Genomic DNA, 27607 nt, shown 5'->3' with positions numbered 1-27607 from the left:
GGCAGATTTGGAGGCGCTCACGGAGACGATGAACCGTCCCGAGCACAGGACTGCACCTCATTACCGTGCAGGTTCTTTGCCTCCCTCCGTGCCCCCTTCCCGCAGAGGAGAGAAAGCAGGGGTGGGGCCGAGGGCTGCAACGGTCCCTTCTCCTCTTCGAAGAGAGCGCCCCTTAGCCGGGGTCGGGGGGGGGGGGGGCTGATCTCAACGCAGTCGACTGCCAGTCCCGGGAAGACCCAGCAATTCTGGCCGCAGACGGGCCTCGCCATTTCCCTCCCTTGTAGCGCCCCGCGCCCCAGGCCGCTCGTCCGGAAAAGGGGCGCTCTGTTCTCCAGGATTTGAGCAAGGAAGCCGGACGCCCGGGACAGCCTCTTCTCCCGAAGGCAGCGAGACTGCGGGTAACACGAGAGGCGTTCGGTGGGAGCCCCGGCCCGAGTGTGCGCCGCCGGCCTCCGCGCCAGCCGGAAGTGCCTCCCCCTCGAAGCAAAGGACTTCCTTTGGGTCTGCAGGGTAGTCGGAGTCAGCATGGCGGTCTCCTTGGCCGGGAAAAAAATCGTGTTTGTCACGGGGAACGCCAAGAAGCTGGAGGAGGTGCTGGGAGGGCGCGGGAGCCCGGCCAGTGGGCGGCCGGGGGGTAGCGCGTGGTAGGGCCCGCGGGGGATCGGGCGGAGAAGCGGCCTCCGGGCCGAGGGGGCTGGAGAGGCCGACCCGGGCGTGTGGATTGGGTTGGGCCGCGCTGAGTGAAACGACCGTGTGTGCGGAATGGGGCTGGCCGGTAGTTGGCCTTAATAGAATTCGGGCGTTGACAGAACCAGGCTCGCGAGCTCGGGAGCTGCGGGAGCCAAAGGAGTGCGGGATCCTTAGTACCTCATCTATTGGGTTACACCCCAAACCGGGACTCTTGACCCCGCTGCCGACCTAGGAGGGGCAGGGGCCAGGCAGAGCGTGGGGCAGGCAAGCAAACAGCCCTCCACGCCCCACGGGGAAATGGGGATGATTTGGAAGGTCGGTTTCACACAACGCAATGGGGAGGAGAAGTGAAGAAGACATTAGATCCAAAGTTCCTGCCTCTGGGAATTTGTGGCTAGTTGTGAGAGTTCTGCAGGTGGATGGATAGCCTTTGGCTGCAAATAATAGAGACACACAGGGAGCTCATGTCAACCACCAGGAGGCTTTTCTGGGAATACAATGTTACGATATCTCACAAGACTTTCGAGGAGTCTCCCGAGGGCCTGTCTTGTCCTCGTAGTTCTCCGTGGATGCTCATCCCTTTCCTAGTAAACGTTTTTCTGCTTATTTCGCTCCTGGTGGAGGGAGCAGTGAGCCTTCTGACATACATTAGCTCTCATTAGCCTTGGGTCAAAGGTTTGCCCCCTGCTCAGTTAGCCATGGCCAAGGAGGTGGGTCATGGTACAGAATCAGGGTGACATCCACTAGATATGTTGAGGCTTAGAGGTGGGACCCAGTCATTAGGGGACGACTCTTCATTGTCCACAGCATAGGGAATGATGCACTTCTGTGCTAGTTAGTACAGGGTATCCTCAAGAGCAAGAGCCCTGTGCTGATAAAAAGTTTGGGATCCTAAGGCCAGGCCAGTCAAACAGACAAGTAGTGCCACCCTGGGGGATAGTGGGTGCCAGCTCCCAAGCCCATCTCTGTCTCTGGTTGAGAATGTGACTGCCTACGTTTTAAGAAGAGGCTAGAATGGCGAGAGGAGGCGCACTGGAGAAGATGGACTTGAAGTTGGCTTAGGACAGGGTGTCTTTTTTTAATGTTTTTTTCCCCTTTTCTTTTCTCCCCCACCCCCAGAACAGGGTGTCTTAACTCTTCATCCCATAGCACTCCCCTGGCAGGCTGATGAGGCCTATGGACCATTTTTCAAGAAAAGATTTTTAAATGTACAAAGTAAAATACATAGGATCACAAAGGAAATTGATTCTGTCAAAGTTTAATTCTCAGTATCAATATTTGTGATCTGTGATTAGCATACATTCTTTAATGCATTAAATAATTCAGTCTACCTGTGTGTGTAGATACCATAATTTTCAAATAGGATTGTAAATATTTTGAGATCTCTGCTACAGCTCTAATGGGATATGACAACATCTGTGATTTTAATAGGTTTAGAGGTCATAGGAACTGCTGATGCTGTTTTGATTTTCTATATTTACAATTGAAAGAGATGCTAAATTTTAGCTAGGGGTTAGTGAAAATAAAGGCATCGCCCCCACTCCCATCCTGGTTCACAGGCCTCTTGAATTCTGGGTAACCCCTGATGGAGGATTGCCAGAATAGGAGGTTCCATAGAGTTTTAGGGAGCAAGGAGAAGGGAAGAGGGCATTCTGGGTGGGGGGGATAGCATCAACAGAGAGACCTGAAGTAGGAGGGGTAGGAGACTGAGGGGATAGGGGAGCTGACCTGCTGGGAGTGGGACCCTGAAGTCTGGAGTGAGGCTCATGGGCCTGACTTACTAAGCTTTAGGGGGCTGGCAGAAGAGTTACCCGAAGAGAAAGGTGGGTGACAGCTTCTGTAGTAACCGGGAGTTTTTAACAAATGGTGATAAATATTCTTTGATTTTGAAACAGGTCATTCAGATTCTGGGCGATAAGTCTCCATGCACTTTGGTGGCACAGAAAATTGACCGTATGTCTGTTTCATTTTATTTTTTGAAAGATGGCTTGATTTTCCCTGTCTCCCTGTGACCTGTCTCTCTTTTTATGTATCTGTTTCTCCAATAAGTGCCGGAGTACCAGGGAGAGCCTGATGAGATTTCCATACAGAAGTGTCAGGAGGCAGCTCGCCAGGTGCTTGCCCCCCACGTGTCCCAAACTTGCTTCTCTGGTCCTGGGGGCTCCTGGGGGCTGTGCCTGCTGGGCTGAGGGAGAGAATAATAGGGTGGGCACAGCTGGTCATAACTTAAAGGACTTACCCAGGCCTAGCTAGACTGGGTAAGTTCATGTTAGTCCAGGAATACTACCTTTCTTTCTCAGCCTTTACTGCATAAACCAATACACACATAGGCACGCACACGCATACACATATGCACACACTTGTCTCCGATTTTCAAATGCCTACATTACATTGCCTGCTTTCTCCCCCCAAATATCTCCCCCTGCACTCACACATCTCTGTGGAATTGGAAAAGAACACTTTCTGGAGAGTCAGGCTGTCTGAGTGCGAATCGCACGTCTCTGGTTGCTGTGCCTGGAGTAAGCTTTACAACCTGCCAAATTTTTGGTATTCCTATCTCTCAAATGAAGATAAGAGATTAGCCAGGGGCTGTTTCCTATAGCTGTTAACTGCTGCAGCTGTAGATCTCAACTAGCTGAGGGCCTGGCTTCAGCCTGGGTGGCCTGGGAATTGGGGTTAGGGACAGGGTCTACTCCTGGTCACAGGTCTCGGGGCTTTGATTCCTTGTCTTGCAGGTACAGGGGCCTGTACTGGTGGAGGACACCTGTCTGTGCTTCAATGCCCTCGGGGGCCTCCCTGGCCCCTACATGTGAGTGCTCCCCCACCCCTTTGCGGGGCCCTGGCCACAGAATCACCTGAAATTCAAAATGATTGGTTACCTGATATTGTGGGTCATTCACTATCTTGGTGTCAATCCCAATATTTCACATTGTCCTGAGGAAGGATTAGGGATGGGGGAGAGGCATACCTTTCTTTCTTTTGTGAAGGGTGAGAATGTGGTTGTGTAAGAGGAGATGGGCCAGCGGAACCCCACCTGCTGGAGAGGTACATTCGTGGCAGATCAATTTCAGGAAAAAAGAAATAAGGAAGGTGAGATCTGAAAATGGATTTCCTTAAAACTATTCAGTGCCCTGGACACCCTCAGATGGCCTTTGTGTAGCTCCAGGGTACATGTACCCCACTTTGAATGCTCCTTGGAGGGGCTGGAGGGCATATGGACAGAGCTGCTTCTGCTGGGTGTCGAATCTGTTTTTCTTGAACTTCTGGATTGCCAATATGTTTCCTAAGGCACCAGCACCCGTATATGTTGCTCCATATCCTCACCAGCACTGAATATTAGGACTTTAATGTTTTGCAATGTAGGGAATGTGAAGTGTTACCACATTTGGATTGAATTTGCATTTTCCTTTTTTTTTTTTCTAAGTTTTTTTTTTTTTTTTTTTTATGTATTTGAGAAAGCTAGAGCACAAGCGGTGGAGTAGGGGGTAGGCAAAGGGAGAGGGAGAAGCAGACTTTCTGCCGAGCAAGAAGTGATGTGGGGCTTGATCCCAGGACCCTGAGACCATGACCTGAGCGGAAGGTAGCTGCTTAACTGATTGAGCCACCCAGGCACCCCTGAATTTGCATTTTTCTAATTACCAATGAGGTTGAGGCCTTCGTAGGTTTTATTGATGCTTCTGTGCGCTGCCTGTTTACCTCCATCCTTCCTATTGGATTAGTCTTTTTCATTTTGAGTCAAGACATTATTTATCATGCCCCCTGCCTGTCCTGGGGCTCTAATCCTGTGGGTGGGGTAAGAAGGGTGGGAAGGGCACAGCCCAGAGAAGATGTTAGGAAGATCCTTCTGTACCTGGTGTCTGACTCATCTTCATTTCTCTTGCAGAAAATGGTTTCTGGAGAAGTTAAAGCCTGAAGGTATTAATCTGTTTTATCTCTTAATCTGTTGGGAATTGAAAATCTGGAGGTGGTCAGGGGAAGGGTTCCAGCTAAGTAATCAGGAGTCTCCCCACCATGGAGCCCTTGTTCACCTCAATTTTTTCCAGTCTGGACCCTGTGGCTTGGACTTTCCCTGCACACCCGGCTCCAGGGAGTGCTAAGATGCGGGAAGAGTGGATGGGAAGGGTGGAAGGGACTGTGAGATTGAGAGACACGGGGGCTGCCATTGATTCCGGCTGAGAGGTTTGGCCCACCTGACTCCTGGCCTGTTCCTGCCTCAGCCAGGGCCTGGCCTGGAGGCTTGGGGGACCGGCTGCCTCTCTTGCGGCGCTGGCAGTGCATACCCTATCACAGTTGTGGGCCAGAATGTCCCCTCCTTAGGTCCTTCTATAAACACTTCCAATTATGGAGCATCTCAGACATGTACAGTAGTAGAATAAAATAACGAGCTCCATGTCCCCATCATCCAATTTCCAGGGTATTAACCTGGATAAGGTATAAACCTATGTGATGACATGTATAAGCTCCCCCAAATCTGGTGGCTCCCCCTCCAGGGCCTCAGGGCTGGGGAGTGAGGCTGGGAACTGAGCTGCGCAGAGATCACTGCACTCCCCCTTCCCTCCCACCACAGGTCTCTACCAGCTCCTGGCTGGTTTCGATGACAAGTCTGCCTATGCACTCTGCACTTTCGCACTCAGCACTGGGGACCCCAGCCAGCCAGTTCGCCTGTTCAGGGGCAGAACCTCGGTGCGTATTCACGCTACTTTCCCCGTGGGCCGCCAGAGGGCGCTGTAGCTCGAGCCAATGGCCCAGAGTCTAAGGCAGGAGGGTGGTGGGAAGGGCTCATGGCCAGTTAAGTTCCCACAGCTTTGCCCAGACATGCCTCTGGGTCTCACAACTAGGAGTGCTGTCAATCCTGAAATCTCTTTGACCTTTGAGGCTCGTGTTTTAGGGATACACAGGGGCTCATGGCCTTTGAGGCCTGCACGGAGTCCTCTCCTAAGAAGCAGAATGCGGAGGTGACGTGGACAGCCCAGATTTCTTCCAGCTCTGTCCCTTTCCAAGTGCTGAGGCTATGGCTTCCCTTGAACATCTCACATCCTTTCCAACTTCACATGTTCCTGTAAAATCTTACTTTTCCCAAGCTGCCCTTCAGCACAGCCACGCCAGCCTATCAGACCCTTGGGTTTAGCTGCTTCTTAAAGGGTACAGACCACCCTCGGAGCTGACCTGCTCCCCCACCAGCGCAGCCATTCCCTTCTTGTGTCGGGACGGTGCCTTCTGGCCCATCACTCCTCTGCCAATGCCTTCTGCTCGTGATAAAATCCAGAGTAGCCCACAGAGCCCTTCCCCAGAGGCTCCTTTGGGGGATGCCCACAGACATTTTGTGATGCCCTGCCTTGTTAATTTTTTTTAAATAGTGGTTTTAAAAAACCATAAAAATTGCCATCTCCACCGTTTTTAGGTATTTGGTACAGTGGTATTAACTCTGTGCATTGCTGTGCCATAGATCTTGAACTTCTCATCCTGCAAAATTGAAACTATACCCATTGAACAAACCCCCCCCTTCCCCCTCCCCACCAACCCCCCTGGCAAGTGCTGTTCCACTCTTGTTTCTAAGAGTTTGGCAACTTCAGACCCGTTATGTAAGTGGAATCCTGCATACAGTGTTTATCTTTTTGTGGCTGGCTTATTTCGTAGCATAATGCCCTCCAAGGATCATTTGTGTGGTGGCGAGTGACAGAATTCCCCCTTTATTTATTTAACATATAATGTATTATTTGCCCCAGGGGTACAGGTCTGAATTGTCAGGCTTACACATTCACAGCACTCACCATAGCACATACTCTCCCCCATGTCCATCACCTAGCTACCCTATCCCTCCCCTCCCACACCCCCCAACAACCCTCAGTTTCTTTTGTGAGATTAAGAGTCTCCTATGATTTGTCTCCCTCGAACCCATCTTGTTTCATTTTTCCTCCCCTACCCCCCCCAACCCCCCCCACCCTGCCTCTCAAATTCTTCATATCAGAGAGAACTCCTCCTTTTTACTATGGCTGAATAATATCCATTGTAGGTATTTGCACATTTGTTTTGTCCATTTATCTGTCGATGGGCACTTAAGATTTCTTCCACGTTTGGCTGCTATGAATAATGTTGCTACAAACACAGATGTTCCAATATCTGTTGAGATCTTGTGTTTGGTTCTTTGGGATATTTATGCAGAACCAGGATGGCTGGATTGTAATTGCCAGGTTACTTTTTTTTTTTTTTTTAAGATTTTATTTATTTATTTGACAGACAGAGATCACAAGTAGGCAGAGAGGCAGGCAGAGAGAGAGAGAGAGGAGGAAGCAGGCTCCCTGCCGAGCAGAGAGCCCGATGCGGGACTTGATCCCAGGACCCCGAGATCATGACCTGAGCCGAAGGCAGCGGCTTAACCCACTGAGCCACCCAGGCGCCCCCAGGTTACATTTTTAAAAATTAATTCTAGTTGTCTGCCCCTGTTACAGAAGTGTTCTCTAAAAAATCAGAATTGTGAACAAGCATAATCCCTGCTGATGGGGCACAGTCACTGGGGTGACCCATGATTGGGGTCCCCGCTATTCCCCATCGTTTCCCCCACTTCAAGCACCTTGTTGCTTGCCAGCCTCTATGTTAACCTGAGGTGGCTTTGTTTCTTCTTGTTTCGCTCTCACTCAAACTTTCCAGACCCAGTCATGTTGTCCTTTCAACAACGCATATGCCGAGCCCATCCCCATCTTGGGTCCCAACACCAGCTGTGTCCCCCACCTGGAATGTTTGTGCCCATCACTTTACATGGCCACATTGTCTGCTCCCTGAGCTCCCCATCTAGGCCCCTCCATCCTGTTATCCTTGAGCCCAGCTCCCTGTTTGTTCCTTCTAAGGCACTTTGCATTTTGTAATCATTCATTTGTTTACTGGTGTAAAGCCTGTTTTGCTTAAGACATCCATTTGAGGAGGGCAAGGCTGGGTCTGCTATGGCTCCAGGGCTGAAAACACTACCGGCCCCACTGTAAATGTTCAAAAACCATTTGTGCAAGGTTCACAGTGGCTCAGGAATGGGTCTTGGTCCTGTAGCTCCCCACCAGCACTGATGGAATCTGCCTTCGGTCTGAAAAACTTAGCCATTATGTGGCTAATCTCCATTTTCTACCATTTTCCTCATATTTTTTTTATTTCTCAAGAGATTTTATTATTTATTTGAGAGAGAGCAGCTGCACAGGAGCAGAGGGAGAGGGAAAAGCAGACTCCCTGTTGAGACATGGGGCTCAAGCTGCAACCCTAGGATCATGACCTGAGCTGAAGGCAGAAGCTTAACCAGCTGAGCCACCCAGGCCCCACTCCCTTGTATTTTTTAATTTACTAATTTTTAATCCTCATGGCAACATGACATGGTGCTGAATTAAATCGATTCTCTTTGTAACATTTTTCTATTGGAATTTGCCTATTGTAGTCAAGAGTAACTGAGCTCATTTATGTATTGAACAATGTGCAAAGTAATTTCTGTTTCTTCATTCAATTGATAGAGCCTCCTTTGTAGTTTGAGAAATGCAGCAATTTATTTCACTTAACATAATAAAAATGAGTAGCAGTCCTAGGGCTTGTCTGCCTAGTCCAGGATCTCATACCTTCCTATTCAGAGAAAATGTTTTCTGTCAGTTTTTCCATTGACTCTCTTCAGTGAGGTCACAGTTTGTCAGAGCTGTAGAGAGAGGGAGAGTGGCCCCAAAGGTATCAGTGGGCTGATAAGGTTTGTGGTTCCTGTGTGTGTGTGTGAAGGGAGAGTGGTCCTATATGTATTTATGGGATTCATAATACAAATTATGTATTCAGCAAACATTGGCAGGTACCACAGACTTCTCGAAGCCATATTTTTTTTTAATAAGTACTTTAAAAAAAAAAAGATTTTATTTATTTGACAGAGAGAGAGATCATAAGTAGGCAGAGAGGCAGGCAGAGAGAGAGGGGGAAACAGGCTCCCTGCTGAGCAGAGAGCCCAACACGGGGTCAATCCCAGGACCCTGAGACCATGACCTGAGCTGAAGGCAGAGGCTTAACCCACTGAGCCACCGAGGTGCCCTAAAGCCAATTATTTTGAATAAATGGGATTTAACCAAATACATAAACTAGTTAGACTCAAACTGGCTACCCTTCCCTTGCTAGGGCATCTCCTCTGTGCCCAGTGATACACCTATCCCCTCTTTTCCCTGGCAGGGCCAGATCGTGGCGCCCCGAGGCTGCCGAGACTTTGGCTGGGATCCCTGCTTTCAGCCTGATGGATATGAGCAGACGTAAGGAGCCTTATTTCCTTCCGGGGATGTAGGGTTGGAATGGCCACAGTCCGGGTTGGGCCTGCACCGTGCCCCAGTGCAGGCATGCAGACATGGGCGGGCCGGCTCTCAGCTGCTGCTCCAGCTGAAGGCAGTTCTGCTGGGGTGGACGCGAGGAATCTGAGTGGGCCGATCTCCAGGGTAGGAGGCAGCCAGGCGGCGCCGGGAGTTCTGGGCCCTCGGGCTGTAGCTCCCCGCAGAGCAGCTGTGTGACTTGAGTGCCTTTCCCCTCTACCCTTGGCTTGTCCTATATGAAGCTGACAGTTTGGTGGGATCATCTGACTTCCCCATGGAATTTGGAAAAATGTTAATATTTCCAGCCTTTGGGGTGGCATGAAACCCCCACAGCGCCAAGTGTTCTCATCAATTGCCCCTGACCCCTCATGCCCCCCACCATTTGCAGTGGACATGTTTACTGTTATTGGAATCAAGTGTGCTAGGCTAGAGGGGCCCTTAAAGGAGGGTGGCCTGAAGCCTCCCAGTAGCCAGAAAGGGCTGAGGATGATATGAAACAGCACCATCCAAGAATGCAAGATAGAGAAATGATCTTTCTCCACTGTTCAAGCCAACTTGTGGCTATCCAGTATGACTTCGGGACTGAAAATAGTCTTAGTTGATGACAGTTAATTTCCATGTACATGGCCACTTGCGGCTAGTGGCCACAGCATGGACAGCATGGATCTGCAACACCCAGGTGGGGTGTGGGTCCTCACTGGAGCCCTAACACGGAGGAGAGGCCACTAGCCAGCTGTCCCATGCCACCCCCACAGTACAAGAGAGGAGACTCTCGAGTTTGCTCTGTCAGGCCTCACTGCTTCCTGTCAACAGATGACAAAGCTGATCAAACACGCAGCTCATCCCCCTGTCTCCGGCTTCCCCTAGCGACTTTTGGACACACTCGGGCAAGTCTGACATCCTTCCACATTCGTTAATATGGGTTTCTATTTCCAGGGGAATTTAAAACTCTCCGGTTTTTTTAAAAATTAACTCTGGCTGCTGGGAGCTGGTGGCCCCATCACCCTTTCCTGGCGACTCCTTGATCTCTGGGCTCCAGGATGGGTGAGGGATGCGTACCCCCAAATCTGGGCTCCTCTGAGCTGCTGTTGTCACCCCTTAGGTATGCAGAGATGCCCAAAGCTGAGAAGAACACCATCTCCCATCGCTTCCGGGCCTTGCTTGAGCTGCAGAAATACCTCGGCAGCCTCGATGCCCCAGTAGTTGGTGATGATCGCCCTGGCCGGGGAACTGGGGAAGGCTAGCCTGCCGCCTCCAAGCCATCAGACAGGCAGCCCTCCAAGTACTGCCTTCTTGGTCTCTACTTTCTAGAGGGGGGTTAGACAGCCTCGCCAGCCCTGTTTGGAGGAGCAGCTGGCTCTGCTTGGAGGAACTTGGGGCCCTTGGGGATTCAGTGGTCCCTCCTACAGCCTCCTGGCCTGGGATCCTGAAAGGACTTGGATGTTAAAACTGGCCATGGTGGGTCCGAGGGCTTGGGCAGAAACAAATCGCCCTCGACATTTTTGAAGTGGCAGAAATAAAAATACTGGAAGGCACTTGCCCCCAGAATAAACTGGATATATCCGCTTTGAAACCTACCCCGGGCAGTTGTCTGTCCCCTAAATCTCTTTTGGCAGGAGCAGGAGACCTCGAAGCTCGGGGGGCGAGGGTGGGACGAGGGTAGCAGCTATAGGTGTTCATGTGACCGTGCTCACTGGAGTATCGCATCTTTCCTCTCGTTCTTCAAGTCTCAGCTTGTGAGCTGACCTTGTCCATGCCAGACCCATGCTGCCTACCACCCAGGGAGGGAGGCCACCCCCCAGCTGCCCTCCATGGTGTTTGCCAGGTTGGGGGGTGGGCAGTGCAGATGTTGAGTGCTTCAGCTGTATTTCAGTGTAACATCAGAGCAACTAAAGTGTTGAGGTGGGGTTTTGTTTTTGGGTTTTTCTTTTTTTTTTTTGAGAGACAGAATGAGTGGCAGGGAAAGATAGAGGGAGAGAAAGAATCTCAAGCAGGTGCCACACCCAATTCTGTGCTGGGTGTGGGGTTTGATCTCAGAACCCTGAGATCATGACCTGAGCCGAAAACAAGAGTTGGACGTCTAACCGACTGAGATTACAGGTGCCTCTAAAATGTTGGTTTTTTTTTTTTTTTTAAGATTTTATTTATTTATTTGACAGAGATCACAAGTAGGCAGAGAGGGAGGAAGGGAAGCAGGCTCTCTGCTGAGCAGGGAACCTGATGCAGGGCTCGATCCCAGGACCCCGGGAACCATGACCTGAGCCGAAGGCAGAGGCTTTAACCCACTGAGCCACCCAGGCGCTCCCCTAAAATGTTGGTTCTTAATGATGCCAGGTCCGTTTTTATGGCAGGGACAGGGCATGGAGTCTCCATTTGAGTTGAGAGGACACAGCATGGTTCAGCCTGGGACCTCCAGGCCCCACGCAGGAAGTCTGCCTCAGCTGCCCCAGGTCCTCACAGGCCCTAGGGAAGCCAGTCCTGGGAGGGACTTGAGGGCCCTGGGGCAGCTCCCTTTCCTTTCCCGCAGGTGTTTCTTTGGTAAGGAGGAGGGGCCCACCCCAAGGAAATTCGGAAAAGCCTGTTGTGTGCAATGGGAGTCGAGGGAGCGTAATGCTGGGGATTCACTCCCAGGCTTATTTCTGGACTGGTAGGCAGGTCTGGAGAATGTCCCTTCCTTTGCTGTTCCTCAGTCCTGGCAGCATGGCCCAGGGCCTGCATTTAACTGTTGTTTCCTCCCCTAAGGTGCATCAGTGTGTGGGGGCGTGGACAAAACATTGTTTCTGTGCTCCCCACTTGCCTGCGAGGCTTGGCTGGGTTGTTGCCCCAGGAAGGGACAGCAGCCCAGCCTCCTCTGAATTGTTGTCTCCTTGGTGCAGAGTACTGTCTGGCTGGGGCTCAGATGTGCAATGCTAGGGGCTTGTCTGCTCCCCGCCTGGTGATTCTGGATACGGCCCTACCTGGAGGGAACACGCAGGCCACTGGGGAGGGGACCCCAAAGGACCGCATGCCACCTGGATGGGGTGGGTGCATAGAGCTTCAGACTGCACAGCCCAGTTTGGATGATGGCCCAGGCCCACAGGACACCATCCCCCTTTGTTAACCTTTAGCTAGCCATCCCTCCAAACAATGAATGAGCTCGTACCCACGCAGGTTGCCCGGGAGCAGAGTCGCACAGCTGGTGGAGGAGGGGTTTTGGTTGTGCCCCGGTCTCTGCTCCCCGATCCATGCCCTGGTGTACATACCTCTTCTACCCAGCTGGTGGGCCGGCCGGCCTGTGTTGCCGGTTCCAAGGAGGGCGATGCCAGCTCCCCTTGGGGCTGCTTTTCCCAGATGACCAAGGGCATTGAGCATGTCCTGTGACTGTTGGGCCACTCCCCCACCCCAGGTTTGCCTCTTCTATTGGAGTTGGGAGTCATCAACTTTGTGGTGTTGCTGGTTAGCAGGAATCCTTCGCATATCTAGAGAGGAGGCCTTTTCAGTTGAGGTAGGTCTTCTCTCACCTGCTCCCTTGGTCTGTGGTTTACTCAGCAAGCCAAAGTGCTGTAAGGGAGGTCATGGGATGTCTGGGGGCCAGAGGCTCTACTACTGCTGGGGCTCCCAGGTAACACGCAGGGGGTGCTTCCGAGTCCCAGATCTGGATTCCCCACTGCGTGCCATGGGGCCTCTGTCCAGGTACCAAGTGACCAAGCCAGGAACACAGACCCTTCTCCCCTCCACCAGACCAATCCCCACATCGTGCCGTCGGGGTCTTCCACTGCTCTTCATGCCCACTATCAGTGTCTTGGTGCGGCATGCAGCCCCTGCCCCACCCCCCACCCCCACATACAGAATCAGTACCCACCCCCAGAGGGCATCCCTCACAACGGCAGCTCTGACCTCCATGAGCCTGGTTTTCAGTCTGCTGGGCTGCTCTGCAGCTGCCTCTGGGAGCCCAGGCCCAGGGCCACAAGGCCCACCCATCTCTCTTCCACCACTGTGGCTCACTACTGGCCCCAAGCCTTCTCCTCCAGGCCCTTGCATATGCCATGCCCTTGACAACACCTCCCCTGCAGTTGCCTGGCAACACAGCAGCGCCAGGGCCTCCTGGATCTTCCACAGGCCCCTGTTGGGCCAGCATCCGCTGTGTGGGGTTGGAGGTGACAGCCTGTGGCCCTCAGCAAACACGGGTCCCTTTTCCTTTCCCCTCCCCTTTACATCAAACTTTTTATTCTCCAGTGGCCCTGAGGCTGCAGCAGGGCGGGACAGCTGAGATGGAAGCTAGAAACAGGAGCTTTATTCTCTAGTGTGCATATAGCAAGTTCCTTACAAATCAAGGAAATGGTTTCTCTTTCAGACATCTGACTCTTTTATCAAAAGAAAATCCGTCCTGCTTAGTCCTACTCTGGACAGAAGTTGCCCTGAGCAGTGTCACTGACCCAAGCAAAAGGCTAATGGGGACAGGTATGGGCCCCCACCGTGGAACAACCCCCCCCCATGCCTAATGTCCTAGGCCTGATGGGACAGCAGGAAGGGGATGCAGCACAGAACCACGCCCCAAAAGACCCCATCCCTCTCCCCACGGGGCTGCAGACTCAGTCTGGAAAGAGCCAGAGGGACAGGGAAAGGGATATGGCGTGGGCCTGCTGGTCAGGGCCTCAGTCAGTGCTCGGCATCCATGGCATCCAGATACTTGGCTTCAATGATTCGGGGCAGCAGGTTGTAGCTGGGCAGGGGGATAAGAGACCTCAAGGTGAGCACTGGGTCAGAGAGCAAAAGTGGGGGGGCATCTGCCCCTGCCCCTCCCCAGGGGTAGACTGGGTGCCACCCCCAGCCCTCGGACCCGGCAGCCCTTACCGGATGGGGATCATGACAATCATGATGAGGGGGAAGATCATCTTCATGTAGGGCAGGTTGCTCATGCCGAAGGCACAGAGCAGCAGCAGCTGCAGGACCTGCAGGCCGGTGAAGTAGTGGATCTTCCTCTGGGGCACCCTCCGGATGTAGTGGGTGGGTGGGTACGAGGTCTGTGGGCGGCAGAGACCTGCTGTGGGCAGGCCTGGAGCCCGTATGCCCACCCTGCCCCTTGCCCTTGGGGCTGAGGCTCACCTGGTCCTTGAGCAGCAGGGCCACGCGCTCGAAGAGTTGGTTGCCATCGATGGAGGTAAGCGCGATGTAGAGGAAGAGGCCGTAAAGCACGGGCTTGGGGATCCACTGCAGCGGGAAGGGAAGCAGCAGGAGGGAGAAGCCCACCAGGATGCTGGCGCCCAGGGTGGTCAGCCGTGTCTCCTTCACGTTCACAATTCTGCACAGCCACAGGGTACCGGGTCACCTCTGGGCCCTAGTCCCCGGAGCCGCATCCCTCCCCAGGTCCCCATGGCTCAGGGTTACCCCCATTTCAGGGCCCATATGACAAGCCTCAGGTCTTAAGGGACCCGGCCCCCACTCACGTCTCATAAATGTGCCCGTTCTCCACACGCTCCTCCACCAAAGCCAGGGCCCGCACATGCAGTGGGGAGTGGGGGTAGGCGGCGTGGATCCAGGGCAGCCCGAACAATGACAGCCCGCTGTTGATGATGGCGATGAGCAGGAGGTCCCAGTGGTAGGCAGTGCCCTTCACCAGCCTGCAGCAGAGGGTGGGGGCACATGTGGCTGGATCTCTGTGACCCCAGGGAGGCTGGGGCACATGCTCAGCCCTCCCAGCCCCACCCCACAAACCTGTTCTCCGGGGCATTGGCTAAGGCAGCCACCAAGTTCTGCTCGATGAAGAAGAGCAAGGAGAGCAGGAAGCCCAGGCCCATGGCACTGGCGATGGCCCCCAGGGACAGGGAGTGCATCTCAGCCGCCTCAAAGACTCTCTTGTTAGGGTTGTAGCGGAACTGGCTCACTGCAGCAGATACAGGCCCCTGCTCAAGCCTGTGGCACCCAGGGACCAACCTCACCCCACTGCACCCCCTGCCAGACCCCAACTCACTTTTGATTTCCCGGAAGCCGTAGGAGCAGATGAGGGAGAAGGTGAGCACCGAGATGGGCAAGGCACAGTCTGACAGGATCTCCCGCATGTAGGGGTGTAGGTAGGGGCTGGGGACATGGGTGGGGAGTGTGAGTGCGGCCTGGGAGCTGGCGCCTTCTTTCCCTCACCCGCAGGGCCCCCCTCACCTCTTCTTGAACTGGTAGAGGGTGTAGCTCAGCCACAGCGTGCCCAGCATAATAAGGAGGCTGAGCACCGCGGTCTCCCGGCCCGGGGGGTCAGCCTGGTGGCTCCCGGGTGTCGGCTGTAGTGGGCTGGCCGGGAGGCTGCTGTTGAGAGCTGTGTGGAGGCTGGTGTTGAGGTCGGTGCTGAGACCCAGCAGGCTCACCAGGGAAGTGCTCTCTGTGTTGTAGGTCCCAAAGTCATGGTGGTAGTAGTACTTCTGAAAGACTGTGGATACAGGCCAGCAGGCTTCAGCGGTCTGAGCTCTGGAAGATGAGGCCCAGCTCTCTTCTGGATATGGGGGAGAAAGAGCTTCTGGGGGGATGGGGAAAGGGAGGGGCTGCCTTTCTCTGTCAGACAGGAGGACCCCACTGACTTGCTTGTCCCCCACCATCTCTGACACTGCCTCACACCTGGCCCTGTGCCTCTGATCCCGCCTGAGGCAGCCCTGTCGCCCTCCAGCACATGGCACTGTGGCTTCCTGCTGGTCACAGCTCCTGAGAGCGCCCTGGACCGGGGAAGGAGCCTTAGCTTGCATGCTGCTTGGTGGTCCTGGCCACAGCTCACAGTCCCCCAGCTCAACTCAGTTTCCCCTGCAGCAGGTGGCCACCGACTGGACACTCACTTTTGGCCATGCCCTTGACAGCGTCCAGCATGAATGTGATGGAAATGAACAGGGCAATGATCTCTTCTGTTGACCTGCCGGGGTGATGTAGGGGGAGGGGGATGTCATGCCTCATCAGATGGTGATGAAGTGTCAGGGCACCGGGGTGGGGATGGGGAGGCTTCCCTGAGCCTCTGCACAGTCTCGGACCTCTTCCTGCCACGAAGACCAGGGTCCCACACTTCTGTCTCAGGGCAGTGATGTGGAGGGGGCACCCCATCCACTCTAGGGTTATAGGGCCTCAGAGGCTGGCGTGGAGACTGCCCCAGGTCCCCAGCCTTGGTCTCCCCTCCTGGCTGAGGGTCCCAGAAGCTCGGGAAAGACCCTGTCACCTCTTGAAGAGACGCATGATGAGACTGAGGTTGAAGAGGGCATAAAGTGCGAGAAAGAAACTGTTCCACAGGCCCGTCCACGCATAGAAGGTGCTGAAGTCCAGATTGTAGTCGTCACAGATACCACAAATTACTGCAGGCAGCAGGACGAGGGGGGTGGTCAGAGCTGGGCAGGGGCTGGGGACCTTGGGAGCCACCTCCCCACCGCCAGTGCAAAGGCACCTTGGATGTAGAGGGCCAAGGGCGCAGTGGTCAAGAGCACCACCAGTGGCTGTCCAGAGAAGAGGGCATATAGGAGGCCTCCGATGCCCTGCCCTGCCATGGTCTTCTGCACATCTGAGGAAGTGGGGGACGTCAGGGGGGTGGGTCACTGCAGCCCTGGGCCTCCCGCCCCACCCCCACCCCACCTCCTCCCCTCACCGATAGCCCCGTTTGTGTTCTCATCGTTGAGGGACCCAAAAGCGATGGTGGGCAGGAGGCAGGCAAAGTAGAGGAACAGCGTGGTGGTGATGTATTTGCCCACAGCCTTGTTTTTCCCAATAATGCCTAGGGATGGGACCGGACAGGAAATTTGCTGGGATGCAGGACAGGCCCATGTGTTGTCCTGGGACCAAAGCCACAGGCTGAGCTGTGGCGGGGGGGTGGTGGTGGGGGAACCGTAGGGCCACGTACCGTCTGTGAAGTCCAGCGGGTACACGGGGAACCTGCGGGCAATGTCCTCCCGGATGCCCTTCCCCACAGGGAGAAAATCTTTGCGCTTCAGGGGCTGGGGAAGGGGACAGATGTCTGTCAGCTCTGGCCTGTGGCCCTTGCCCCACCAACCCCGCCCAGGTCTGCATCCCTGCTGTACCTTGGGGGGTCTGTGTATGTGGATGGAGGTCATGCTGTAGCCCTTGGCGCTGAGGGCTGGGCACTGGCTCACCATAGTGAGCAGCTGTCTCTGACGCACCAGCGCCTCCTTGAATTCCTCCTCTGTGCGTGTCTTCAGGAGCTCCTGGCGGAAGGTGATGTCCAAGAACATGGTGGCGAACGTGCGCGCCACCTCTGTGGCAGTCTTGGTACTTTTCTGGGGGCGGGAGACGGGAAGTCACACCTGCGGTTCCTGGCAAATGGAGGGGTCCCCGCCCCACCCTTGTCATCACTGATAGTCCTGAGCCTGTCGCAGGTGCCCCCAATGTGACTAGCAGCACGTTTTGTCCCCCAAAGTTCAGGCGTTAGTGGAATCAACCAGGATTCCTGCCTGGTCAGCAGATCACCAGAACCAGTGTCAAGTCTCCCAATTTCCTTCATAAACTCATGAGTTCTTAAAATCTGAGGTACTGATGCAGGAACACAGACCTGCATCATCACAGATAATGAGATCACAGTGACAGAGACAAGCCCTTACCCAGTTCCACTTTACTGGTATTATTCCCATCATCTGCTGGTTTATTTGATTTCCTGAGGGGCTCCAGGCCTCTCAAGCCTTCTCCCTGTTGCCTGACCAAAGCCAACTCATGTCCAGCCTCCCCCATGACAACCTGTCCTCTGGGAGCAGCATCTATCCCTTCATGCTGCCCAGGGCAGTCCCCCAGGCCTGTCCTGCCCACGCTTTGCTTTCCTGTTTGCTCCAGAACAGGCTCACTCTCCGGAGGAGGAGCCGGGTGTTGGGCTGGCTGGCCTGTCACAAGGCATGAGTCCAGCCACTTGACCCTCAGGATACAGCCCCTTCTTCCTCTCTGACCACCTCACCAGCTGTCACTCCCTCTGCCCCATGTGCTGCCCATGTTCCCTCTCCCCAGCACTGTAACCTCCCAGGGAGGGACATTCCCCTCAGCACCAGTTTGCCTAAGAGCAAGCCCATAGAGGAGGGCCATGCCAAGCTTTGAGTCTATCAGAGGCAGGGGCAGAATCATCAAGAAGCTAAAGGAAATTTAAGCATGAAGGCCCTTCTCAGGCCTGGCAAGGGGCCTTCCCCATTTTCCATTTATGATTTTGAAATCCGTTTCCTTCAGAAAAGACTCCCCAAACCATACTAGCTTCAGCCTCCCACACAAGTAGGATGTACCCCTGACCATGCAGAAGTGGGGATCCATGGCCAGCAAATCATAGAGCTGGCCAACTGGGAGAAAGATAGGTGTTGGGGCAGGCTGATGAAAAGCCCCCACATTTGAATAAAGCTAATTTTAACAAGTATCTTTCAGTCAAGAAGGAAATACAGCCTTATGGGTAACCTCAGGGGGAATTAGGGCTGGATGAGGACCTAGCAGGATGCTTCAGAGAGACTCAGTGGGGCAGACAGGAAGGACAGCATGAGCACGAGGCCCTCAAGGGCCCAGACTGTGGGGTCCCCCAGCACGCGGAGGAGTTGCCCCTGGAGAGAGGGCCAAGTAGTCTGGGACCTTCATTCACGAAACAGCCACCTCCAGAACCCTACTCACCGTCTTGGGAGGGGCCAGCACCAGGATAACGAACCGCACCTCACAGGAATTCTCCCCCCAGTTCTGAGGGCGAACCAGACGGCTGATGCACACGTGTCGCCTCAGCAGGGCCTTGGAGGTGCAGCTGCCAGGGGCGGGGAGGGCACACGGTTGCCACCCTGGGAGCTGGGCTTCCCCCCACACTCCACCCCTGACTTTGACCCCCAGCAACCTCTGACAGGAGTGCTCCCACCCTTTGTCCCAAAACTGGGTGAGCCCGCTTATTGCCAGGGAAGCCACCCTGCAGGCCTCCAACTCACATGATGCAGATCCAGGACTGCTGGTATTGCACCCCCGTGACCGTGGCAGTGACCCCCTGGATGGTATCAGACAGCAGGTGGGCTGAGGGCAGAGCGGACAGGGTCAGAGGGCCCACCTCCCTGAGCCCCTGGACCCCACCAGGGAGACGGGCCCCACCTTTCCCCTCCGTGGGGGCCCCGGCATCAGTGAAGAGCATGGCCATGAACAGGTCCAAGTTGCAGTCAGGCTCCGTGTTTTGGGGGTCGTGGGCTAAGCGGCACAGCATGGCCCGCAGCACGTCATCCAGCGAGGTAGCCGTCTCGTTCAGGATGATGCTGGCCCGGGCCAGGAAGCCGTCCAGGTCCCGGTGCGCCCGGATCTCCTCCTCAAAGTTCTTCAGCTTCAGGTACTGCGGGGACCGCGTGCACAGAGCCGCACAGAGCCACAGCAGCCGGTAAGGGAGATGCGCTCTGGCGACCTGGGCGCCTCCTCCGCGGCGGCCCCGCCCCCAGGACGGACACTCGCGCTCTGAGAGGGAAGGCCCCGCCCCCCAGACCCACCATAGCCAAGTGTGAGAGGTCTGTCCGCTGTGACAGGGAAGCAGGCACCTCCACCCCCCTAATGGGTGGCCCGGGACCACACGTCCTCTGTCCTGCCAGCGGGCCACTCACCTTGCGTGAGGTGTGAAGGAGCCCGCAGCCGCCAGGCGAGTCATTCTCGGCTAGGGAAAAGCGGGAGGGCTCAGTGGGCTGCCCCACCGCGTCAGGACTCTCTCCATGGAGTGCAGCTGTATCTGCCCAGCACCCAGGCCCCTGCCCGTCCCCCCCCCAGCCTGTCCCTGCTACAACCCCCATACCAGCCTGGGTGGGCTGCACCTCGAGGTTGACGTTGACAAAAAAACGGATGCTCTCGCCAGACACAATGGAGGAGTTGACCGTGTCGAAGGCCTCATCCCCCAGGCTCTCCTCACGGGTTTCAGAGGCATCATCCATGTCACACTTGAGGTAGCCTGGAGACCCAACCACCACCGAGAGAGAACCCCCCAAGAGGGCCCAGCCGTCAGTGCTACACACCAGAGGGAGGGACTCCAGGCCCAAGGAGCAGGGGCCCCCAGGCTGTCCCAGTCCGCACACTCTCAGCGAGTGGTGAGGGCGGCCTCTTGTAGGCCAGGAAGGAAGCCTCAGGCCCAGGTGGGCCGAATTGCTCATCCCGGCCTAGCCCCAATTAGAGAATGGACGCCAGCCGGCAACCCCCACCCAACAGCTTTCTCCAACATTCTTCAGCTGCAGGAACCAGGGCCCTGCACCGTTCTGACCCATGTGTATCCTTTTAGCTACAGAAAAACATGGTCATTCCACAGCTCTGGGCCCGGAAGGTGGTGCAGTGATGCAGTTAAGACTGGCCTCTGCCCTCCCCGAACCCCCAAATTACGGGACCCAGATCTGCCGGACTCCCTAGATGGGACCCAAGGGAAACTACTGCAGTGTCCAGCCGTCTCCCCACCGTACTGGTACAAAGTTTTAGAGGGCTTTCTTTCAGGGAGGGCATGCAGGCCAAAGCATCAAGGCTGAGAGACTTGGTCCAGACAGCAGATAAGGCCCAGAAAGTAGGGGAGCCAGAGACACAGGGACTAAGGGAGGGACCCCAGGAGACACCCAGTGGCGGGCAGGAGGAGTGCTCTGGCACCTTGGGACTCCCTGCCAGAGGGGAGCCTTTTCCTGGGTGGGCCATACTTCCAACAATGGCTCACAGCCCTGGTGCCCCTCCTCTAGAGGAAGCCTTCCTGGTGACACGCAAATGTTCCACCCTTGCTTGAGCTCCTCATGACCTCTGGGATGGCAGTTTGGCCCAGGCCTGCTACCCCTGTCAAGACCCCCCAGTCCTTCAGGCCCAGGGCCACTCCCGACCTCTGATCTGTCACTCCTCAGGCCAGGTGACCAACACCCCAGACATGCCAGTGCCTGCCCTCCGAGCAGAGGGCTTCCCTCCCTAGAGGGCCTTCCTCAAGGCTCCACAGAAGCTTCCTCTTCCGGCCAGCCCTCCCAGGGCCCTGCTGGCACCCCTTCCTGACTGTCCTGTGGGTCCCTAGGGTTCACCACCTGTGAATGCTCCCAGGAAAGGGGGTCTTAGAGCCCAGACCCCACCAAGGTCTGACAAACACCTGTGAAGGGACGGGGAAGGGTCAGCAGCACGTCCACACCTGCCAGGCAGTGACTCACCCTGACTCACTTCCACTCCAGCCCGCCGGTTTCCTCTGCACATCCCAGGCCCCGTCCCCCCGTGGCCTGTACTTAGCCTGGCCCCTTTTGGGCAGGAGGGCCTGGGTTTGCACTGTACTCAGAGTTCCGAGCTAAAAGATATCCTTCCCTTTTTTGCCAAGGAGCTCATGTCCACAAGAAACCCCCTTCTCCTCAGCCCCCACCTGCCCTAGCATCCCTTCCATCACACTCACCAGCACCCTTTATTCCTGGGCACTGCCCTTCACACTGTCCCTTTCTCCCCTACTCTGGGCTCGACCTAGGACCTGCCCAGCTGACATGACCAGGTCCCTGCAATGCTCCTAGGAGGCCATGTCCCCACGTCCATCCTATAAGCCCAACCACACACCTAATCCACCTGCCAGCAGCCTGGCCCCCACAGTCACCAGGCCCTAAGGACCCTGAGTCAGACGCTATCACCACTGTCCAAGCACCATCCCACTGAACACCCCTCGGATGGTCAGGCCAGCACCCCCATCTGGGTACAGGAGTCCCCTGAGACACAGAGATGGGGAGAGCTGGTCTGGAACAAGCAGGAGAGCTGAAGTGAGGAAAGGTTCGGTTCCATGGATTTAGAGGGACAATAGCAGCCCCTCCCTCACAAAGCTGGGCAGGGACTGAGGGACGAGGGCATATATGGCATGGCCTAAAGTCTGGCCCAGTAACCACAGCATTCTAACAGCGAACCAAGGGAGGTCACCAGATGGTCCTCAGAGCCCAGGAGAGGGAACTGCCTTCCCTCCCAGGACCACCGGAGTGACCTCTCAGTGTCGGAGGCGATTGTCAACTGTACCGTACCTAACCGTACCACCACCTCCTGGAGGGGAAGATCTAAAGGCTTCCCAGCAACAGCAGAGGCCACAGGTGGGGGCTCAATGCCATGAGTACCCTGCTGGAGGGACCAGGTCTCCTAGAGACCAAGCTCCTTGAGTCAATGCCATGAGTACCCTGCTGGAGGGACCAGGTCCCCTAGAGACCAAGGAGCTCTCTCTGTACATCCCCCCACAGAGGCACTCACCTACATCCTCAAGGTATCCATTCTGCGACATGATGGAAGAGGATTGCTCTGCAAGGGAAACCCAGGAATTGTTACCAGCTCCACGGACCAGCCGTGGACAGTCTCTCCTGTGCCCAGCCGCTCCCCACCCTACATCAACCCTGCCCATGCCTTCTTACCCTTCCCAGGTACCCAACACAGGCCAACCTGGGGTGCGGGGTGGGGGGAGCAGGGGCTTGCACTAGGCAGGGGCCCCCTAAGGAACCAGAGGAAGCCCAGCCCGGTACTCTTCAGCCAGTCTCCTAGGGTCTCCCCAAGTGGGAAAGGGCCAAGTAGGGTGGTGGGGAGCCATTCCCAGCCCCGTTTCCCCCAGGAGTTATTAACAGTACCCGGCACGGGTTTGTAGACGGTGTTATTCAGCACCGGCTGCGAGAGCTGGAGGGTGGGGGCCTGTCCTTCCACCCTCCACGTAGTGGCCGGCCTCCCTGTCTCGCTGTTTCGATGCCAAGCCCAGGACCTGGGCGGGGGACCTCTTGCCTCCACATACTTCCTCTCACTCTCACGTTGGTCCCAGGGGCCATCAACACCCATCACACGTGCAGTTGCCCCCAACCGCACGCGCCCGGGGTCACAGGGGGCCGACTTGGCAACGGCCTCCTCCCCTTAGTGCCACCCGCGTCCCGGGCCTCCTGGGAGGCGGAGCCGTTGGTCCTCCAGGGAGAAGGCGGGGCGGGGTGGGGGCGGGGAGCGCCGGGCACGCTCACCACGCCGGGGCCCCGGATGGTCGCAACTGTTTGTGGCGCTTGGTGCGAGGAAGGAAGCTAGAGGCGGGGCGCGTGCACGAGAGGAAAGCGCCTCCAGACTCCGAGACCCTGGGGGTCTGGGGGCAGGATGCGGAGGAACGCGCAGGACAGGAGCCCGGGCTGCATCTAGAAGGGAGGGGCGGGGGCGGTAAAGCCAGCATCTGAGGGATGGGCAGAGGACGAGGGCGACGAGGGTCTGGAAGAGTGCGGGTAGTGCACACCTTATTCTCATCCCGGACGCCCCACGTGCGTGTAAATAATGGTCGTACAAAGCCCTGGCTTGCCCTCAGGCGTCAGGGCCTTGAGGTAAAAACTGCAGCGGCCTCGCAGGGGACAGTCGGTGGCCCCGGGATCCCTAAGAGTGGGCAGGTTTCTCCGCAGCGCCGGGGGCGAGAAGGTGTCCGGGCAGAACGTAACGAGAGACGGCAGCGTACCGGCTGGAAAGGGTCCAGCTCGGGGTGCTAAGGACCCCATGGCTCTATCCCAATCACTTCCACGCCCCACCCCTTCACTGGCTACCGCACTGGTTCAAAGACTAAGAATTTCAAGTCGGCGATAGAGCATCGAATCAAGCACTCAATGTCCACGAGGCCTCCCTCCACCACTCGTGTACTCCCCGCCCCGTCTCCCCGTCCCTCTCGGCCGAACTTACACCTGACCCCAGGCCTAGGAAGCTTCCACGACCCCCTCGCCCACCGTGGCCCAGGGCCTCTGCAGGCCCAGGGCAGGCGCGTTCTCCCTGGTGCTCCGACGGCTCCGCGACCCCGCCGAACACCCGTTCGCCGCGGAGAACGGACGGCCCTCCCGCCGCCTCCCTGCCGCGCCTGCAGGCTCAGGTACCCACCGCATGGCTGGATATGGAACATGCGCCGGGCGGCCGCGGCCATGGCCCCGGCGATCGGCCGCCGGACGGCTGCACACACGCGCGCACGCTCGGGGTCCTCACCCCTGATCTCCGGGACCCCGAACTTGGTGATTCGGGCGGGCCAGCGGCTGGAGCCGGCGACACACCCCCGCGCCGCGCCTGGGTCCTAATGCCGCTCGATGCCCCGCCCCAGTGCCGCCCCGGGCGGGGTCCCGTTCGCCAGCCCGGCGCCCTCACCCGCGCTCCTGTCGGTCCCAAGCAGGCTGCTCCCGGGAGCCCAGGGCGACTCCTCCAGAACGTGTAGATCGGGCTCCTACGAGCCCGCGTGCCCGCCCAGGCGTCGCCGGATTAGGGGCTGGGTGGGGCCGGGAAGTTTCTGGGAAGAAGCTCGACGGGCCCAGGGACCCACGAAAATTGTGTCTCTGCGGCGGGTCGCGGGAGGACTCCTCCGGCGTCAGCTTTATGCGTGCTGCCGGCCCCCCGCCCCCGGCTCGGCAGGGGACCTCGGCCTGGCCCAGCCCGCCAGCTGCCCCGCCCCCTCCATTCATCCCAGTAGCTCGAGTGGTAAACCCTCCTTCTCCTCCTCCAGGAAGCGCGCCCCGACTAACTAGATGGGCCGGCAGGCTTCCCTGGGCTACGCCCTAGTTCGCCTAGCCAGCGACGCTCCTGGCTTGGCGGCGTCGGGTTTGCTCGCTGCGCGCCTCGAAGTTTTTTCTTCTGGCCTCCGCGCGCCCCGGCATTCTCTTGGGTCAAGGTCTTGGCTCGCGGCTTCTTTCCTTCCCAAAGTGGCCCCGCCGTCCGGTTTTCCTTCCCGACCGGCCGGCGGGGACGGGGTGGGGGGTTGGGGCGCCCGACTCGGGGACGTGCATTCGCCAGCGCCTGGTCTTCTGCGAATCTAGAGAGCGCGCGCGCGTTTGTAAGGGAGGCGGTGCTGCGGGCAGGCTGCTGGCTCCCGCTGCGACGGGTCAGGCAAATCCAGCCAGTGCGATGATACCCTGGCCTGACCTTGGGTGTCTTCTCGGGAAACGATTCCATGGCCCTTGAGCCCCAGTTGGACTCAGGAACTCTCCCCACCAGTGTTAACCCCCATCCCTCTACACACTGTCTGATGGCCGGAGGACTAGCAGCGACTCCCCGCCCTCCTCCCGAACCTCCTGCTGGGAGGGAGTCGTCGGCCACTGTCCCCTAGGCTTGGTACGGGCCAACAGGCTGGGCAAGCAGAGGGTGAGCCCACCTCCGCGTAGAGGTTGCCTTGCAGCCCCCAAGGGCTCCTGGTGCTTTGAGGAAGCCCTATGCACAGAGCGAGTGAGCCCAGCTACCCAGCTGTGAGTCCCTCGGCAGACAAATGGCCTGGGAGTCGGGAGGGCTCGGAGCACGCGGCTTCTTACTACCAGAGGGGATGCCGCAGAAGATATCTGCCGGGTTCTGCTCCCCTAGTTGCCCTGGAGGGAGCTGAGGAACCCCACAGTCCTCCCCCCAGCCCCCAACATGAGAAGGCGTTTCCTTTGGTCCTCCTACCCACCACCTGCCTTACAGGGGCCCCAGGTGTCTCTGCTTGTGCGCCATTGGGTCCATACATGGGCAGGCAGGGATCCAGACGTAGGTGCATGCCTTTCGTCTCATTCCCTTACTGGGCTGTGTAAGTCCCTTACAAGGCACTTAATGGCTTTCCAAAGGAGTTTCAACTCAGTTTCCCCTGTAAGCCTTTTAGGATTAGGGATTGTAGAATCTGGAGTGAGAAGTAACTCTATAGTATCTCACTCAAAAACACAGACTAGGGGACGCCTGGCTGGCTCAGCAGGTGGAGCATGGGACTCTTGATCTTGGGGTTGTAAGTTCCAGCCCCACATTGGGTGTAGAGATTACTAAAAATAGAAATCTTAAAAAACAACAACAACACTAAACTAAAAACACAAAAACAAGATCATTCCCCAGAACTCCCTTCCTCCTCCAGGAACCATGCAGTTCCTCAGCTGTGCTTTACAGAGCACGTCTCCAGAATTCTCTCTGCTCTGCTGTCTCCACACCCTCTGCTTACTTCTCTTTAGCCCCCTCATATGTCTTTTATCCCCGCTCCTGCAGGGAAACTGCCTCGGCTCTCTTGCCAGGCTCTCCCTCCTCCCGCAGCAGGGCCCAGCACCATCCTCCTCCTCCTCTGACCGAGCTCTCAGAGCTGTCCGCATGGGAGAGCTTCCCCTGGACCAGCCACAGCCAATGGTCAGATTTCATGACTCCTGTCACTGAGCTCCTGCCTTCAACACGCCACAACCCCTCCCCACCAGCCTAATAGGCTAATAGGCAATTTTCAGCAAATCCAGGCAAAACAGAGCTTCCTAGTCTGCCATTCCCCCCTCCCCCACCACTGCTCTGGACCTGGGAGTAGCCCCAGTGCATCCCCATAGGATCCATGAGCAAATTTTGTTGGGTTTACCCTCAGAACAGAGCACAGTTCTGCCCCCTTTCCCCTCCAGCCTGGTCCACCATCTGACTTACCTTCTGACTTGCCCCCGCCCCTATTCATTCTCCACCAACAATGCTTTTTGTGGCGTTTGGGAAAACTAACAAAAACAGCAAAGCAGTCTCCCTGCTGTCCTTACCACTGCTCACTTTGTCCTTCGGCTCTCAGTGGGGGGCCTTTGCTGCTCCCACCACCCACAGTAGTTGCTGTTTCCTTCCCTCACGGACCCCGTGGCCCTCACTGCAGCATAGCCTTCTTCATTCTGTTTGCTACCTGGGCCCCATCTCCCCGGCCAGACTGGGAGCTCCTGGAGAGCAAGGCTGTGTGTGTGTCTTTCCCCAGCACAGCCCCCAGTGTAGCAGGTGCTCGATAAACCTGTGATATGTGGAATGCACAACTGATGGCTCCACCTGTGGTTCCCAGAGGCTTTCAAGCCAGGGAAGCCCTCGATCCTCCACTGCCACTCTGGTTTTCCAGCTGCAATTAATGGGGGTCCAGCCAGAGACCCGATTCCCTCGGCTCCCTTCCTCTCACCTCAAACTCCTCCGGTGGGGCACCAAATCCTTTTATTTCTACTTCTGGTCGGCCCCATCCCTCTGCCTTCCCCTTGCTTGGACCCTTGGCAAGCATGGCTTCCCACACCTTGCAGCCCTCAAGCTTCCCTTGAGTCAGCTGAGGTTTTACAAGCCTCTTGAGGCTCCTGCTGCCTTGACCAGCCTTCCCAGCCCCTCTGGGAGGAGAGAAGCATCAGTGCTGCTGGTGGGCTGGGGGAGGGAACATGGCCTCCACTGACTCTCCTCTCCTCGGGGACATCTCCAAGCCCCATAGATGGGTTTTGGGGTAGGTAGAAGACTTTATGGTGCCCAACTGACACAGCATTAAGCCCTCTCCCAGTTGCTGTCTATCCATACTGAAAGATCCAGACTCCTAGGAGGGTAGGCAGGAGGGCAGGAAGCCCTACGGAGGGCCAACAAGGACCTGCTCCTCTTAGAAGAGCATCTCTCTGTGCCACCCCCTGCCCCCATCATCTCAGTCACAGTCTAGAGGTTGAAATGGAGTCTTTTTAGTTAGAAAATTCCATGAAGTTTTGATTATCAAATCATCTTTCCTCTTCCTGTTGTCCTTATTTTGCTATTATTTGTACATTCATCCGGGCATGAAACTTCTGAGTAAATATGTAAAGTTTCTTGAAAATTTGAAGCCATGTGAGGAAAAAAAATGAAACTTCTCTACTGGTACAGTAAACACAGTAGTAGTAACTGTAGGATAAAATGGACATATATTCGCATTTGATTAGAAGGTTTTAAGAACAGATTTATAGTCATTTATTAGTTTGACATAAAAGTGTATTGACCCTGATACAATT

At 56.1% G+C, this 27607-nt stretch overlaps 2 protein-coding genes across 14 annotated transcripts; one reads left to right on the top strand and one right to left on the bottom strand.

Moving 5' to 3' along the window:
* The first annotated feature begins 3 nt into the window (after positions 1–3).
* ITPA (inosine triphosphatase) lies at positions 4–10573 on the top strand. 2 transcript variants are annotated; one of them, XM_082744549.1, is made up of 8 exons: positions 4–591; positions 2586–2643; positions 2740–2804; positions 3426–3499; positions 4574–4605; positions 5258–5373; positions 8866–8942; positions 10099–10573. In XM_082744549.1, the coding sequence occupies exons 1-8, from the start codon at positions 526–528 to the stop codon at positions 10238–10240; spliced, it is 630 nt and encodes a 209-aa protein (XP_082600675.1). In that variant the 5' UTR covers positions 4–525; the 3' UTR covers positions 10241–10573. The 2 variants fall into 2 exon arrangements, with proteins under 2 accessions (XP_082600675.1, XP_082600676.1); XM_082744550.1 differs by having other exon boundaries at positions 5258–5417.
* A 2674-nt stretch (positions 10574–13247) lies between these two features.
* Positions 13248–24265, bottom strand: SLC4A11 (solute carrier family 4 member 11). Of its 12 annotated transcripts, none has more exons than XM_082744546.1 (20): positions 24021–24227; positions 22137–22184; positions 19717–19869; positions 19532–19581; positions 19038–19269; positions 18881–18962; positions 18582–18705; positions 17012–17227; positions 16834–16927; positions 16582–16707; positions 16384–16497; positions 16162–16294; positions 15791–15864; positions 15132–15456; positions 14947–15053; positions 14691–14859; positions 14423–14596; positions 14082–14277; positions 13830–13999; positions 13248–13698 (listed from the first exon to the last, which is right to left on the bottom strand). In XM_082744546.1, the coding sequence occupies exons 2-20, from the start codon at positions 22165–22167 to the stop codon at positions 13635–13637; spliced, it is 2634 nt and encodes an 877-aa protein (XP_082600672.1). In that variant the 5' UTR covers positions 22168–22184; positions 24021–24227; the 3' UTR covers positions 13248–13634. The 12 variants fall into 12 exon arrangements, with proteins under 12 accessions (XP_082600672.1, XP_082600673.1, XP_082600667.1 ...); XM_082744547.1 differs by having other exon boundaries at positions 15132–15393; positions 23763–24077; XM_082744541.1 differs by having other exon boundaries at positions 15132–15393; positions 24021–24062.
* Between the last annotated feature and the right edge of the window lie 3342 nt (positions 24266–27607).

The sequence above is a fragment of the Mustela nivalis genome (genome assembly GCF_964662115.1).
Source record: "Mustela nivalis genome assembly, chromosome: 8".
NCBI classification, from domain to species: domain Eukaryota; kingdom Metazoa; phylum Chordata; class Mammalia; order Carnivora; family Mustelidae; genus Mustela; species Mustela nivalis.
Note: the sequence above shows the minus strand (reverse complement) of the source record. Positions and strands in the feature narration are given on the sequence as shown.